This window comes from Fistularia commersonii, chromosome 11 (assembly GCF_037954325.1).
Source record: "Fistularia commersonii isolate RoL2024-O1a breed Wild chromosome 11, RoL_Fcom_v1.0, whole genome shotgun sequence".
Classification (NCBI taxonomy): domain Eukaryota; kingdom Metazoa; phylum Chordata; class Actinopteri; order Syngnathiformes; family Fistulariidae; genus Fistularia; species Fistularia commersonii.
Window position 1 is genome coordinate 14,104,803 of NC_141294.1, and position 12,537 is coordinate 14,117,339.

The following is a 12,537-nucleotide window of genomic DNA, read 5'->3' on the forward strand; positions in this document are numbered from 1 at the left end:
CTCCTCTGCATCCGCCATGAACGGAGGCGAGAAAAGTCGGCCCAAAAAAAAAAAAAATCTCGGAAAAGCCGATTGAATTCTGACACGAGGGACGCGATGACAGAAAAATGAGTCTCCGGAAAAGCGCATTTTATTTCGAACAAGGCGTTTCGTGTCTCGAAAAGACGAGGCTCTGCAGGCACAGCGGTGGCAGAAGCTGGTCCCCGCCTTTTAGACTCTTGTTCGGGGTGATGAGTAAGACGGTCTAAAAATGTCAGGTTAACCAACTGCGAAGGATTTGGCATCGAAATCAGACGGCCCTCGGGCGCGATTGACGTCTACGGTTTTCACAACGCTGTTGAGGTGGACTGTCTGATGACACACTCCACTTTAATCGCCTCACCTCCACTCCTGCGCACCTTTTTGTGCAAAGCATACCCGTGGATACCATTCCTATGCGCCCCATCTTTTGTAACTCCGCGCAGCTTCCACTACTTCATCCTTGTTGAATGACTCAGCTTTTCCCAGAAACCGGCGTCTGTTGAGTTATGAGTCGTCCTTCCTCGCGGCTGCCGATTGTGGAGTTGTCTTGTGTTTTGTTGTTGAGCTTGCAAGCTAACCGCCATTAGTTCATATAAGACATACAAGTCTGGTGTTCGGTTTTGTTGTGTCTTCGTAGATAGTAATCTTTCATGACCGCAATGGTTTCATTGCAAATCTAGTGCACTTCCCCATCACTTCTGTGAAGATGTATTCTTTCTGCCTCCGTGTCTGAAATCTCACGCCTCCACTTGCTAGTTTGAGCTTCTTTGCTTTTCCTTGTTTTGCAGAGCACAGCAGCTCCACCTCCTGTACAAACTGCTTAGCCCACCAGAGTCATTGTGATCTTTATGTGCGACTCGTATTGTATTTTCCCGTGGGCGATAGCTTGGACGCTCCCGAGTTAACGTAGTCCTCGGGCTCTGTCGTGCCGGAGCTATTAGCATGTTAGCGCTACTGGCGAAGGTGCCGAGAGATGGTCGGTGCCCTCGCCTCCGACCCTCTCCTCCACCTCTTGCTGTCGACCTCGGCTTCGTTCTCCCACCGCCGCCCCGGAGATCCGCCCAGGTAGATCCGCGATCTGTCCGAGCGCTTCCTCACGGGGAGGAAAGTCGGGTTTCTGCGGATCCTCTAAAAGCGTGTTTCCACATGGAAGGCGGAATAAAATCTGACCGGAGCTCAGCGGGTAACTTCTCTCTCGTGTGCAGATCAGCTCATCCTAATCATCATCATCGCGGCGGTGGCGGTGGTGGCGCTCTCCATCGCAGCTATAGTCGGTAAGTAGTTGCTATTGCTAAAAACGACCGTCCCTTGCGTTTCCTGATAAACATCTGAGCTCTTCGTCTCCCTCACAGCCGCCATCATCATAAGACGTCGCGCCAACACCAGGCGGCAGGGGTGAGTCCATCTGCGCGTCAACTTTACGTTCAACTTTACCTTCCCCTCTGATTGGACAGCGGTCTCCGCGCCGGTTCGGAACCCGTCCGACTGCTAACGGCCTCGCGGCTAACTCGGCAAAAAGTTTCACCATGTTGTGCAGCGTCAGGACGAACACGTCGGCGGCGGGCGGCTAGCGCTAGCACCCACCCACGCCCGCCCGTCCAGACATGTTTCGGCAATTAGCATAGCATGAGCGCCGTGTCCTCCAGCGCTGAACGCTCTCAACCTTTCCATCTCGTACGTCAAACAATAGCCTTGAGACAGCGAGCGCTGCCGGGCCCGTCGCTCCCGCCGGGACAAGACCCGACCTGCACCCCGACGTCAGCGGGAACCCGCCGTCCCGGAAAAAATAAAGTAGATTTGATTCTCGTCTGACAACCATCTTCCAGAAAGAGCCGCCGGCGAGTCGAACCGCCAGAACGGGTTCGGAGAAGAAGCTCTGGAGGAGACGGGTTTTTGTTTTGCCATCCGGCGGGCCGCGACCGCGGGCCGGGAGGTTTCAAAATCCGGAGCACAGCGGGGCGGATTTCAGACCCCAGCCGGCTAGGGGTTAAATTCCTTTGCGGGATTAGCGTCTGCCCCCCCGGGGCCGACGGATCGCTCCGTTGAAAAGACGCTTAATCGCGTGGCAACGCCCGACTTGTTGGATCAACACCGTCCCGGCCAGGTTTAGAAGCCTCACCTGGGGATGAGCTAACGTGACGTAGCCGGCGTGCACCTGTCACCACCAGCGTTTCCTGAATTACAACAATTTTTTTTTTTTGTATCGCGGCTTGAAAACACTTAAAAAAAAAAAAAAATGACGTGATTTATTTCCAGTTTTGACTCATGAGTTTTCTCCATCTGCAGGATTTACTCGGTGCCGGCTGAGCAGGACCAAAAAGGGGCCGTCTAATTCCTGGCGAAGCAGAACCCAAAAAAAATAACCTTCCCGTTTTTTTGCACAACGGCCTCCCACTTAAGCTCGTTGCTTCGAAAAGAAAAGTAAACCTGTAGATCACTAGGCGTCGTTTCCTTCTGCCGCTGCGGTTCTACACTCGAATCTTCCTCCGACCAGCGCCGATTAGGGCTTTTTTTTCTCCCCCTTTTTGTTTGTTTTTGAGGGGGATTATAATCCACGACTGCCCCCGATTTATCCTCCCGTGACAAACAGAAAAGCTTCCACGCCTCCTGGCCTGTTTAGACACATCGGACGCCAGCGGGGCGGCGAGATACCATCGGCACGCCAACGAGCCAGTTCGTTTATTCCCGGGGCAGGAAAGGGGGTTTTCTCCTTTTTTTTTTTTTTTGTTTAAGTGGAAATGAATCCCGTCCTGCAGATAAATAAAAACCCCCCAAAAACCCTTTTTGCGCCGTCGTTTCGTCCCGGTGACGAGGGACTTTGGATCGTCAGCGCTTGATCTCCACATTTCAGGGAAAATAAACCCCAAGTTGGTCCTGGTATTTTTTTAAAAGAAAAGAAAACCTGAAGGGGAAACATTTGGCTTAGAGACGGCGGGCCGTCGGCGTCAAACGTCCCGGACGCCAGGCCTCCTCGCCGCAACACTACTCGGAAAAACCGCGATGGTAACTTCCGTGCCTGGTCTTTTGGTGGCATCTCGCCGGCTTCGTCTGACAGTATCTACAGATTCCTGCCTTCGATATATCAAATGTTATTTACCGAACTCCACATTTCCACGCCGTCCCTCCACGTGGATGGAGGGACTGATGGTCTCCTCCGCCGTCCACCTGCTTCCGAGGGCGGCGTTCTTCCGCCAAAGTGATTTCATGTAAAGATATTTTGCAAAATTTTGTATTTTATTGCCGCAATAAATAAATTTTGACTTAAAAATAAATGGGTTTTTGTGTCATTTTTTTTTAAGAATATTAATGATCGTTTCCGATCAATATCTTCTTCGACCTTCAGGGGATCACCTGCCTCCTTCCAACTTCCCGTCTTCTTCTCCTCCATCCATCCATAAACCTCTGCTCTGGTCTTCCTCCAGACCTCCAGCCTCAGCATCCTTCCACCTACCGAAGGTCTCCTCCATCCCATGTTCCAACCATCTCAGCGTGACTTCATCTCCAGAACATCTAACACGTCCTGTCCTTCCTGGTCCTCTCCATCCTCCTTCATCTGTCTTCTTCTCAGTGTCTCCAAACCAGACGACCCCGGCTGCTCTTCACCTCCATCTTCATTCTGGCTGATGTTCTTCTCTCCACCCGTTCCAACCTGCTCGATCACACTCTTCATCTCTTTGCTCTCCAACGTTCTGGACCGTATGGACCACCGCTGTCCCTAAAACTCTTCACCTTTTTCATCTCCACCTCCTAATTGGCACCATCTTGTCGGGGCTGACCTTCAAACATCTCCTCTCCAGGTCATTCCTCCCTTTTTATTGGTGTTTTAAACCTTCCACCCCGAGCCGTGTTATCATTGCGTCCTGCAACGTGAGGAACTGCAGAAGAAGAACCGGCTCCTCCCCTTTTCATCTGTGGCCTTTGGTTAATGGAGGCTGCGAGGAGACACCCGTGGGCGTATGATTGGTTCTCAAACACAAAGGTCATTAGGACCTGATGGAAGGACCGGAATAACAAAAGCGTTTTCTGCAGAAATCAAACTGAACAAAGCGGTCACCCTGTTTTCTCAATTTATTCACCTTCGCCTTGTTATTCAACAGCATGCAGTCGGTCAAAGGGTGCACAGAAGAGTTCCAGGGACCAGCTTGGTGCTCCTCCTCACGGTGGACATCTCGCCGGCTTCCCGCACCTCCACCGTCCTCTCCTACCCGCGGCCAACTCGATATGACCTGGCGAGTAAACAGAGCGCCTGAAGAGACCAGGGTCCAACGGGGTTTGCAATGGACTCTTGAGGACCGACGCCAAGTTGTAGCCTGGCGTGAAAACGAGCGCTGGATCGGTTAAGGCGATGGAAGATTAGCGTCGTGATGCTTACTTGGATGACCTTTTGTGGCACCTGGACTTCCGACAGAACCTCCCACCTGTGTTGGTGGACGGAGCAGAACGGGGGTTTCAGACGGGAGGGTCTCCAAAGACCGCGTCGCAAAAAGCTCGGAATCACTTACAGCCAATGACAAAAATACCCATGAGGAAGAGCAGCGCCGCGATGGTCAGTCCGGCGACGCGCAGGGACTTGTAATCTGGAAGGGCAAAAAAAAAAAAAGAGTCAAGCATCCGGTGGCCGTTGCGGCGGGCTGGATGTGCTCAGGAGAACCTCCTACCGTAGACGAAGTCTTCGTCGTTCTCCGGCACTAAAAGAGGAAAGGGAAGCGGTGAGTTGAGTGTTGAACACAGGAAGTCCCTGCGCAAGAACAGAAGATACCCGGCGCAGGTGTGAAAGCCGTTGTCGGCGTCTGCGGTAACAGTCTGAGAACCCGAGTCGCCCGCCTGTTCCCACAAAGGGTACAAAAAGATGAGCCACCCCGGCGTTTTGTTCGGAAGATTAGCATTAGCGATAAACCCCCAAAGACAGTGGAGTCGGGAAGATGTTTCTGACTCCGGGCTACAGTTTGACGCGTCCCTCGTTTTTGCATTTCTGTTTCCCCGGCGGTGGCAGGGGAGGCTCCCCCTGCAGATACCGAGGCGGCAAAACACTTTCCCGACTCCCCCCCCCCCTGCATCATCTCCTCCCTGAGTCCCATGACGCCTCTGAAAAAGCGAGAGACTTTTCCTTCACGGTATGTCAACATTCGGCCTCGTTCTCTCGAAATGCGCACTTGATCCCAGCAATTACCGGGGGCTTAACATCGCTGACGATCTTATAATTATATTTAAATCCACCCGCAACCTCCATGCTAACCCACGTAGCGACCGATTAGAGGAGGGGGACGGAGGTTTGCGAGTCACCAATGTGAAGAAGCTGGGATGAGAAGCAGCGCCCGTCATCCTCAGCTTGGGGAGAAGGTGAAGTGAGATACCACCCCAGATGGAGGACTTGAAGGATCTTCATGAGCATCGGTGAAGAAGGAGCTCGATTTACCGGCGGGCCTACTGTGCGTTCCCACCTTCTCGTCCGATCACCAGCTGTGGGTGGTGACCAGCGGAACCAGATACAAATGGCCGAATTGAGTTTGCTCCTCAGGGTTCAGCTCTCTCTCTCTGAGAAAAGGGACCTTGGGATTTAGAGCTGGACCAAGGGGGTGTTGAGAGAGTTCCTGAGGCCTCACCCAAGAGGCAGAAGATGGCTGGCCAGTTGTCTACAAGGATGGATGGATGCCTCGACATGGCGTAAAACAACAACAATAGTTCTGACAGGTCTGGCTCTAAACTGTTTGTCCTCACATGTACAGAAGCAGCGAAACCCATCTCCTGCTGGTCCACAATCCCTTCAAAAGAACATCAACCTTTGCTGACACCTTCACGTTGGAACCCAGCATGGTGGCTCCCCACCTTCTGTAGACTCAGCTGTTCACAGTAATTAAAAAACCAAGACTTCGAAATAAAAGCCCTATGTAAGCTCAGTTTGGGAAGGTAGAGGAGTTACCTGGAGGGGCTGGTCTTCTTGCTCTGCTGGTCGTCATCTCTTTGGCTGAAGAGACAGCAGATTTAAAGTCACTCATTGAGAACGTCGCGATTGAAAACCTTTAAAAACAACGCTAGCACCGCTAGCATCTTTAGGCTACCTGTTGTCGGGCGACTCTCCGCGGTGGCGCTAGTGGCCCGCGATGGACTTCTAGTGTGAAGAACATGGCTGGTGGTCTCCAGAGCTTGGGTAGCGTTGAAGGAGAAGGTGACGTCTTTGGCGAGCGTCACTGTCTTTCCTGGAATCAAACGGTAAACGCTGAACCGCCTCGTCCGGTGCAGGGCTTTCACCCCTTCACGGCTAACCAGACCACGAGGAGCTACCTGGGTTCTTCGGCGTTGCTCGAGGACTCGAACATGACACAACGTAAAGTCCGTACCTGTGGACGCGGCGGCCGATGCGAACGTCGCCGTGGTCACGTGATCTGCGAGCGTTGGGGTGGCGGCGCCGCAGGCTACCAGAGGAAACAAACCACAGGATTGAGGACAGAAAAGGCGTCTCGTCACCGCGAGTCACTTCACGGAGAAAACCAATCCCAGGGAGCCTTTAAGATAAGATTAGATAAACTATTGATCCCCACGGGGGAAATTCTTTTGTCACAGCAGCGTAACAGTTATAAGTGTCAATAAATATGAATATAGAGACAATGAGAAAATAGCAAAGGACATCCACAAATAAATAGACACCAAAGAGAACGACAACAACAAGGAGAAGAATGGACAACAGAATGGAGGAAAGAAAATAGGGTGAAAATAAGCAACCAAAAGCAAACAACATAAATAAAGTGACTATGACAGCGACACGAATAAAAGGAATAAACAAAAATAGGCAGGACGCGAGTGGGCCGAGACCAACAAGGATAAAAAAGATAGAGTTCGGGCATCACGGGTGAAAGGGTGAGGCGGTGAACGAAGGGGTGAGGTGGAGCGTCCTGCCGAAACACCGCACCAAGAAGGCTACCATGGACCGGTAGAAGGTCTCCAGGAGCTACGGACGCCAAACGATCTCCTCAGGAAGAAGATCCCGCTCCGAGTCTGCTGCTCCAAGGTACCGGTAGCTTGTGAACGTGGACCTCAAAGTACCTCCGGGAGGTAGAGGTTCAGACGAACCCGGCGCTGACGCCCGTCAGAAAGGGCGAGACGCTGCCGGACGCGAAGGAAATGACTCATTGGTGTGACGGTGAGTCAGACAGTGAGTGGTTTGTGTACATTGTGAGGTTCAGCATTTCATGCAAATGTGAGCAGGAAGTCGAACCCGGCGCGTCACGGAAACACTGGTTACGGATGCAGAACCGGTACGTTTCTTCCTCACCACCGTGTGTGTGTGTGTGTGTGTGTGTGTCCAATTCATTCATTCACTATCTCGTCGGCTTATCCTGCACTCGGATTCATCCTGGACCTTCGACCGTTCACCCTCTGGTCTGCATGTTCCTGAGCAGCAGGAGGAACCGGAGATGTAATAAAGGTGACTCTGCAGCCGGGGGGCCCAGCCAGCGCTTTTATTATCTCTAAACCCACGTGGTGTTCAGGGGCGACTGGGAAATCTGGCCGCTCTGTTGAGTTCCCCGACATGTAGTAGGACAGGATGGAGGACGACAAACGAGGACACCCTGCGGACGTGAAGGTCAGAAGGTCCGCTTTGTGCGACTGCAGGAGCCTTCAGAGATCCGGCGCTCGGCTATCAGCAGCCCCTCCAAAACAAATAAGAAACAAGATAATGACAGAAATAGAAAACAGAAGGGCGGCATTTAAATGCCAGCAGTCAGATAAAGACACACACACACACACACACACAAGCAATTGGTAAAAGTCAGCCGTGCTTTTTATGCAGAGCCTGTGAGTCAGTGGCGTGAGGAAGCTCTGCTTTCCCACACTCCGGACGACATTGAACGCACCGGTGTTTGCAAAGCCGCCGCAGGATCGAAGCAAACATTTCCGTGGCGGCCGAAGGGCGAAGAAGAACTCCACTGCAGTTGAAAGAAAGCCAGGAGATTTATGGCGCGTAGGAAGTGTGTGTTCTGCCCCGAGGAGGAAACAGGAAGCGAATGATTGAGTGTGTCGGAGGGGAAACCCCCCCGAGGTGCTGCTCCTCCAGGGTTCCAGAACAAGGATTCTGACGGCGGTGGAACCCAAAGAAACACCAGCAACCCCTTCCCACCTGCACCGCAGGACACGACTCACGTTGTAGGACTTGAAAGTGGCTCGGGAGGTGTCGAATTTCCATAACGTCACCTTAGATGTGCTTCAGGGGAAGCTGAGGACCTCGGAGAACCTCGGCCGAATTTACAGCGTTTCTGTTTCGTGTCATTTTCTGCTATTAGTACATCGGGCTGGTGATTTTCTGTTTGTTTTTTCTTGAAACATCAGATGTGGGTTTTTTATCGGTTTAGAGAAGACAGGAGGAGGGGCTGGGATGAAGATGTCGGGCGAGGAGGATCAGAGAAGGTCACACTGAGAAGGTTAGGACGTGGACAGAGGAAGGGGTGGAGGAGGACGCTGGAGACCAGAGAGGAGGTTTATGGACGGGGAGTCAGAAGGTGAGATGGAAGCAGATGATCGGCCCGTGAAGGCGGGAGTCCAAAGGGAGGGGATTTGAGGATTATCGTTCTGATTCTTATTAGATGAATCTCACCGAGTGGCGTGGCGGTCAGGAGGAAGATCAAGCACGCCGCTCCCACCTGGAATCACACGGGGAGACGTGAAGGTCAGAGAGGTTCACCGCGACGGCGTCCGGCGAGGGCGTCGGTTTGCAGAAGCAGCAGAAACACCGCCGGGAGAAGAACAACTAGAAATGGCGAAATCCACCCCGACTCATTTATCTCCACCTTTCAAACCCCCTCTGCCCAAACAGGAAGTTGAGCCGTTGCATCAGCGCTTATCAAACCCCGCCATGTTTTTTTGCGAGTTTGCGACCGTCACCGATTAAAAAGCGGCCGCGGAGGAGGCGTCAAAACAACTCCGAGCAGAACGGAGATCCTGAGATGCGGCTTCCTCGGGAGTTTGAGGCGCGGCTGAGCGCGCTCCGTCCGCGACCTCTGACCCGGATCGGCGTGACGGGCGCATGCCACGACGGCGGTGACAGCTCAGATTAGCCGGGTCGCGTCCGTCTTCATCTCGCTCCAGAGCGTCCGCCCCGTCTCCTCCGTCGGAATCATCCACCCGAAGCGTCGGCGTCCGACTCACCTTTGTCCTCGCGGCGTCCGAGGCCGGGCTCGGCGGCGCCATGGCTCCGGATGCCCGGTCGTGCGTGCGGCGTCTGAAAGCTCGGTTGAGGAACCAGCCGCCCGACCGCGCCCATGTGCTCGCCATCACTTCCTCATCCAACAGCCCGAGCTCTGTTCCTGCCTCTCGGCCTCGTGATCACCCACTCCTTCTCCTCGACCGAACCTCCTCCTCCTCTTGTGTTCTTTCAGTTCATGTCGTCTCTTCTCGTCTGTTGGAAAATCACACAAACGTCAAAACGGCTCCTTGTTTGTGGAGCATGTGAAGGTGGTTCATTCACTTTTTTCTGGAGCGAAAAGAGGGGTTTCTTCTGTCCTCTATTCAAAACCATCCCATTTGAGAACCAAACAGGAGATCCGGTGGACGGACGGAGACGGAGAGGATGAGTTTGCAGATGCTATTTAAAATCTTCTTCTTCTTCTTTCGGCTTTTCCCTTCAGGTGTCGCCACAGCGAGTCCACTTTCTCCATCTAGCCCTCTTCTCTGGATCCTCCTCTCTCACACCAACTACCTTCATATCTTCTCTCACTACGTCCATAAATCTTCTCTTGCCTGGCAGCTCCAATCCAGCATCCGTCTACCAATATATTCTCTATCCCTCCTCTGTCCATGACCCAACCATCTCAGTCTGGCTTCTCTGACCTTCTCTCCAAAACATCTAACATGTGCTGTTCCTCTGATGGACTCATTCCTGATCCTCTCCATCCTGGTCACTCCCTAAGAGAACTTCAACATCTTCATCTCTGCAACCTCTAGTTCTGCCTGCTGTCTTTTGGTCATTGGAACAGTTTCTAGTCCAAACATCATCGCTGGTCTCACCACTGTCTTGTACACCTTTCCTTTCATTCTGGCTGATGTTCTTCCATCTCTTGGTACCCCTGACACTTTTCTCCACCCATTCCAACCTGCTTGGACCATCTCTTCACCTCTTTTCCACACTCTCCTACGCTCTGGACTGTTGACCCCAAGTACCTGAAATCCTCCAGCTTCTTGATCTCCACTCCCTGTAGCCTCACCGTTCCACCCGAGTTCCTCTCATTCACACACATATATTCTGTCTTGCTGCGACTAACTTTCATTCCTCTCCTTTCCAGAGCATACCTCCACCTCTCTAGATGTTCCTCTACCTGTTGTCTGCTCTCACGACAGATCACAATGTCATCCGCAAACATCATGGTCCATGGAGATTCCTGTCTAACCTCATCTGTCAGCCTGTCCATCACCATTGCGAACAAGAAGGGGCTCAGAGCTGATCCCTGATGGAGTCCCACCTCCACCTTGAACTTCTCTGTTACCCCTACAGCACACCGTACCACTGTCTCACAGCGAGCATACATGTCCTGCACCAGTCTAACATACTTCTCTGCAGATGCTGTGTAAAATGTCGCTTCCAAATTCAAGCATCTCCACTCATTCATTCATCTCCGCTATCAAACCCTGGATCTAAAACAGCTCCGGGGTGTTTGGGCAGACGTTCAGGAGATCTCCATTTGTAGAAGTGACACCTGAACGTAGAATAGCATCCGATGATGGCGTGTTCGGCCTGATCGGGCGAGAGGCGGCTTCCACCTGGATGGATTCACCCTGCAGCTCTGCACCGCCGTGCCTTCTGACACCGCTTATATCTTGCAAATGCTCTTCCAAATCAACAGAACAGTTTTTGCATAAGTTCACCCTTTATTTTAATGATGACGCTCATCGGTATATAAGACCATAAAAGTAGAATAATAAATACATATAAGTATTAATTTGAGTTGCAATTGTATTTATCTCAATGGCGCGTTCTGAATTAAACAACAATAAGGCTAATTTATGGATTTATTTTGGGCTAACGAGCTTCACGCCGCCAAAACATTTAGCCTCGTCGCATCGAACCGATGACATGAACGTGAAATTCCGAGGTCGTTCAATTCCGACGCCGACGAAGACGACTTTAACGGTTTTGGTGCGCAGGAGGAAGATCAGCTGCAGGACAAAGAGGGGATAGAAAATGGACTTCTGCTCGTCTTATTATTTTTTTTTTTTCTTTTTTTTTTTTTTTTTTTACTTGTGAAGCGTCTTTGAGTGTCATGAAAAGCGCTATAAAAATCCCATGTATTATTATTATTATTATTATTTATTATTCATCTCTTTCATCAGCCGTGTTACAGCCACTGTTTGGAAAAAAGCATTTCCATTATGTATATGTGGATGTCGCCAGTATGTATTTAATTAAAAGTTAAAAAAAAAAATTCTGTGTAAATATCTCATGCTACAACGCAGACACCTGCGGCCTAAAGACAAGGGTGGCTTATATATGCACACATAGATTTATTTAGTTATCTTTATTTATATTTTTATTTATAGACAGGTGCAATTTATATATCCACACATGGATTTATTTAGTTATTTTTAATTTATTTTTATTTATCGACAGGTGTGGCCAATGTATTTACACATAGATTTATTTGGTTATTTTTATTTATATTTTTATCTATAGACAATATATTTACACATATTTTATTTGTAAACAAGTGCGACTTATAGATTTACACATAGATTTATATAATTATTTTCAGTTATCTTTTTATTTATAGACAAGTGAGGCTTATATATCTACACATAGATTTATTGAGATACTTTTATTTATATTTTTATTTATAGACAAGTGCGGCCTATATATTTACACATAGATTTATTTAGTTATTTTCGTTTATATTTTTATTTATAGACAAGTGCAGCTTATATATCTACACAGTTTTATTTAGTTACTTTTATTTATATTTTTATTTATAGACAAGTGCAGCTTATATATCTACACATAGTTTTATTTACTTATTTCTATTTATATTTTTATTTATAGACAAGTGCAGCTTATACATTTACAGATAGACTTATTTAATTCTTTTTATTTATATTTTCATTTATAGACAAGTGCGGCTTATATATTTACATATTGATTTATTTTGTTATTTTTATTTATATTTTTTAAAAGACAAGTGTGGCCTCTATATGCCCACATATTGATTTTGTTATTTTTATTTATATTTTTTAAAAGACAAGTGTGGCCTCTATATGCACACATATTAATTTTGTTATTTTTATTTATATTTTTTAAAAGACAAGTGTGGCCTCTATATGCACACCGAGATTTATTTCAGTATTTTTATCTGACGCAGTTTATATTCGGATGCGTCACTCGTCAGGACGCGACGGGAAACGCTGCAGCCCACCTTTCGAAATATCTGTCTGCCGTTCACTCGGTCACACAATTCAAGAGTCACTTGACACTTTGACTGTGGCGGGCCGACACACACACACACACACACACACACACACACACACACACACACACAC

General features: G+C 49.5%; 2 protein-coding genes across 6 annotated transcripts in view; one reads left to right on the top strand and one right to left on the bottom strand.

The window, feature by feature from the left end:
- LOC147229601 (uncharacterized) overlaps window positions 1-3,293 on the top strand; it is an 8,956-nt gene extending 5,663 nt beyond the window's left edge. For all 5 annotated transcript variants that reach the window (XM_086155147.1, XM_086155148.1, XM_086155149.1 and 2 more), the window contains exons 6-8: window positions 1,227-1,295; window positions 1,374-1,416; window positions 2,308-3,293. In XM_086155147.1, the coding sequence (XP_086011273.1) occupies window positions 1,227-1,295; window positions 1,374-1,416; window positions 2,308-2,353 (158 nt within the window). In that variant the 3' untranslated portion in view covers window positions 2,354-3,293. The remainder of the gene's footprint in view (window positions 1-1,226; window positions 1,296-1,373; window positions 1,417-2,307) is intronic.
- A 762-nt stretch (window positions 3,294-4,055) lies between these two features.
- LOC147229602 (uncharacterized) lies at window positions 4,056-9,353 on the bottom strand. Its single transcript, XM_086155146.1, has 9 exons — window positions 9,163-9,353; window positions 8,612-8,657; window positions 6,360-6,434; window positions 6,081-6,218; window positions 5,942-5,986; window positions 4,680-4,709; window positions 4,524-4,598; window positions 4,394-4,439; window positions 4,056-4,247 (listed from the first exon to the last, which is right to left on the bottom strand). Exons 1-9 carry the CDS (start codon window positions 9,286-9,288, stop codon window positions 4,223-4,225), a joined length of 606 nt encoding a protein of 201 aa, XP_086011272.1. The 5' UTR covers window positions 9,289-9,353; the 3' UTR covers window positions 4,056-4,222.
- Between the last annotated feature and the right edge of the window lie 3,184 nt (window positions 9,354-12,537).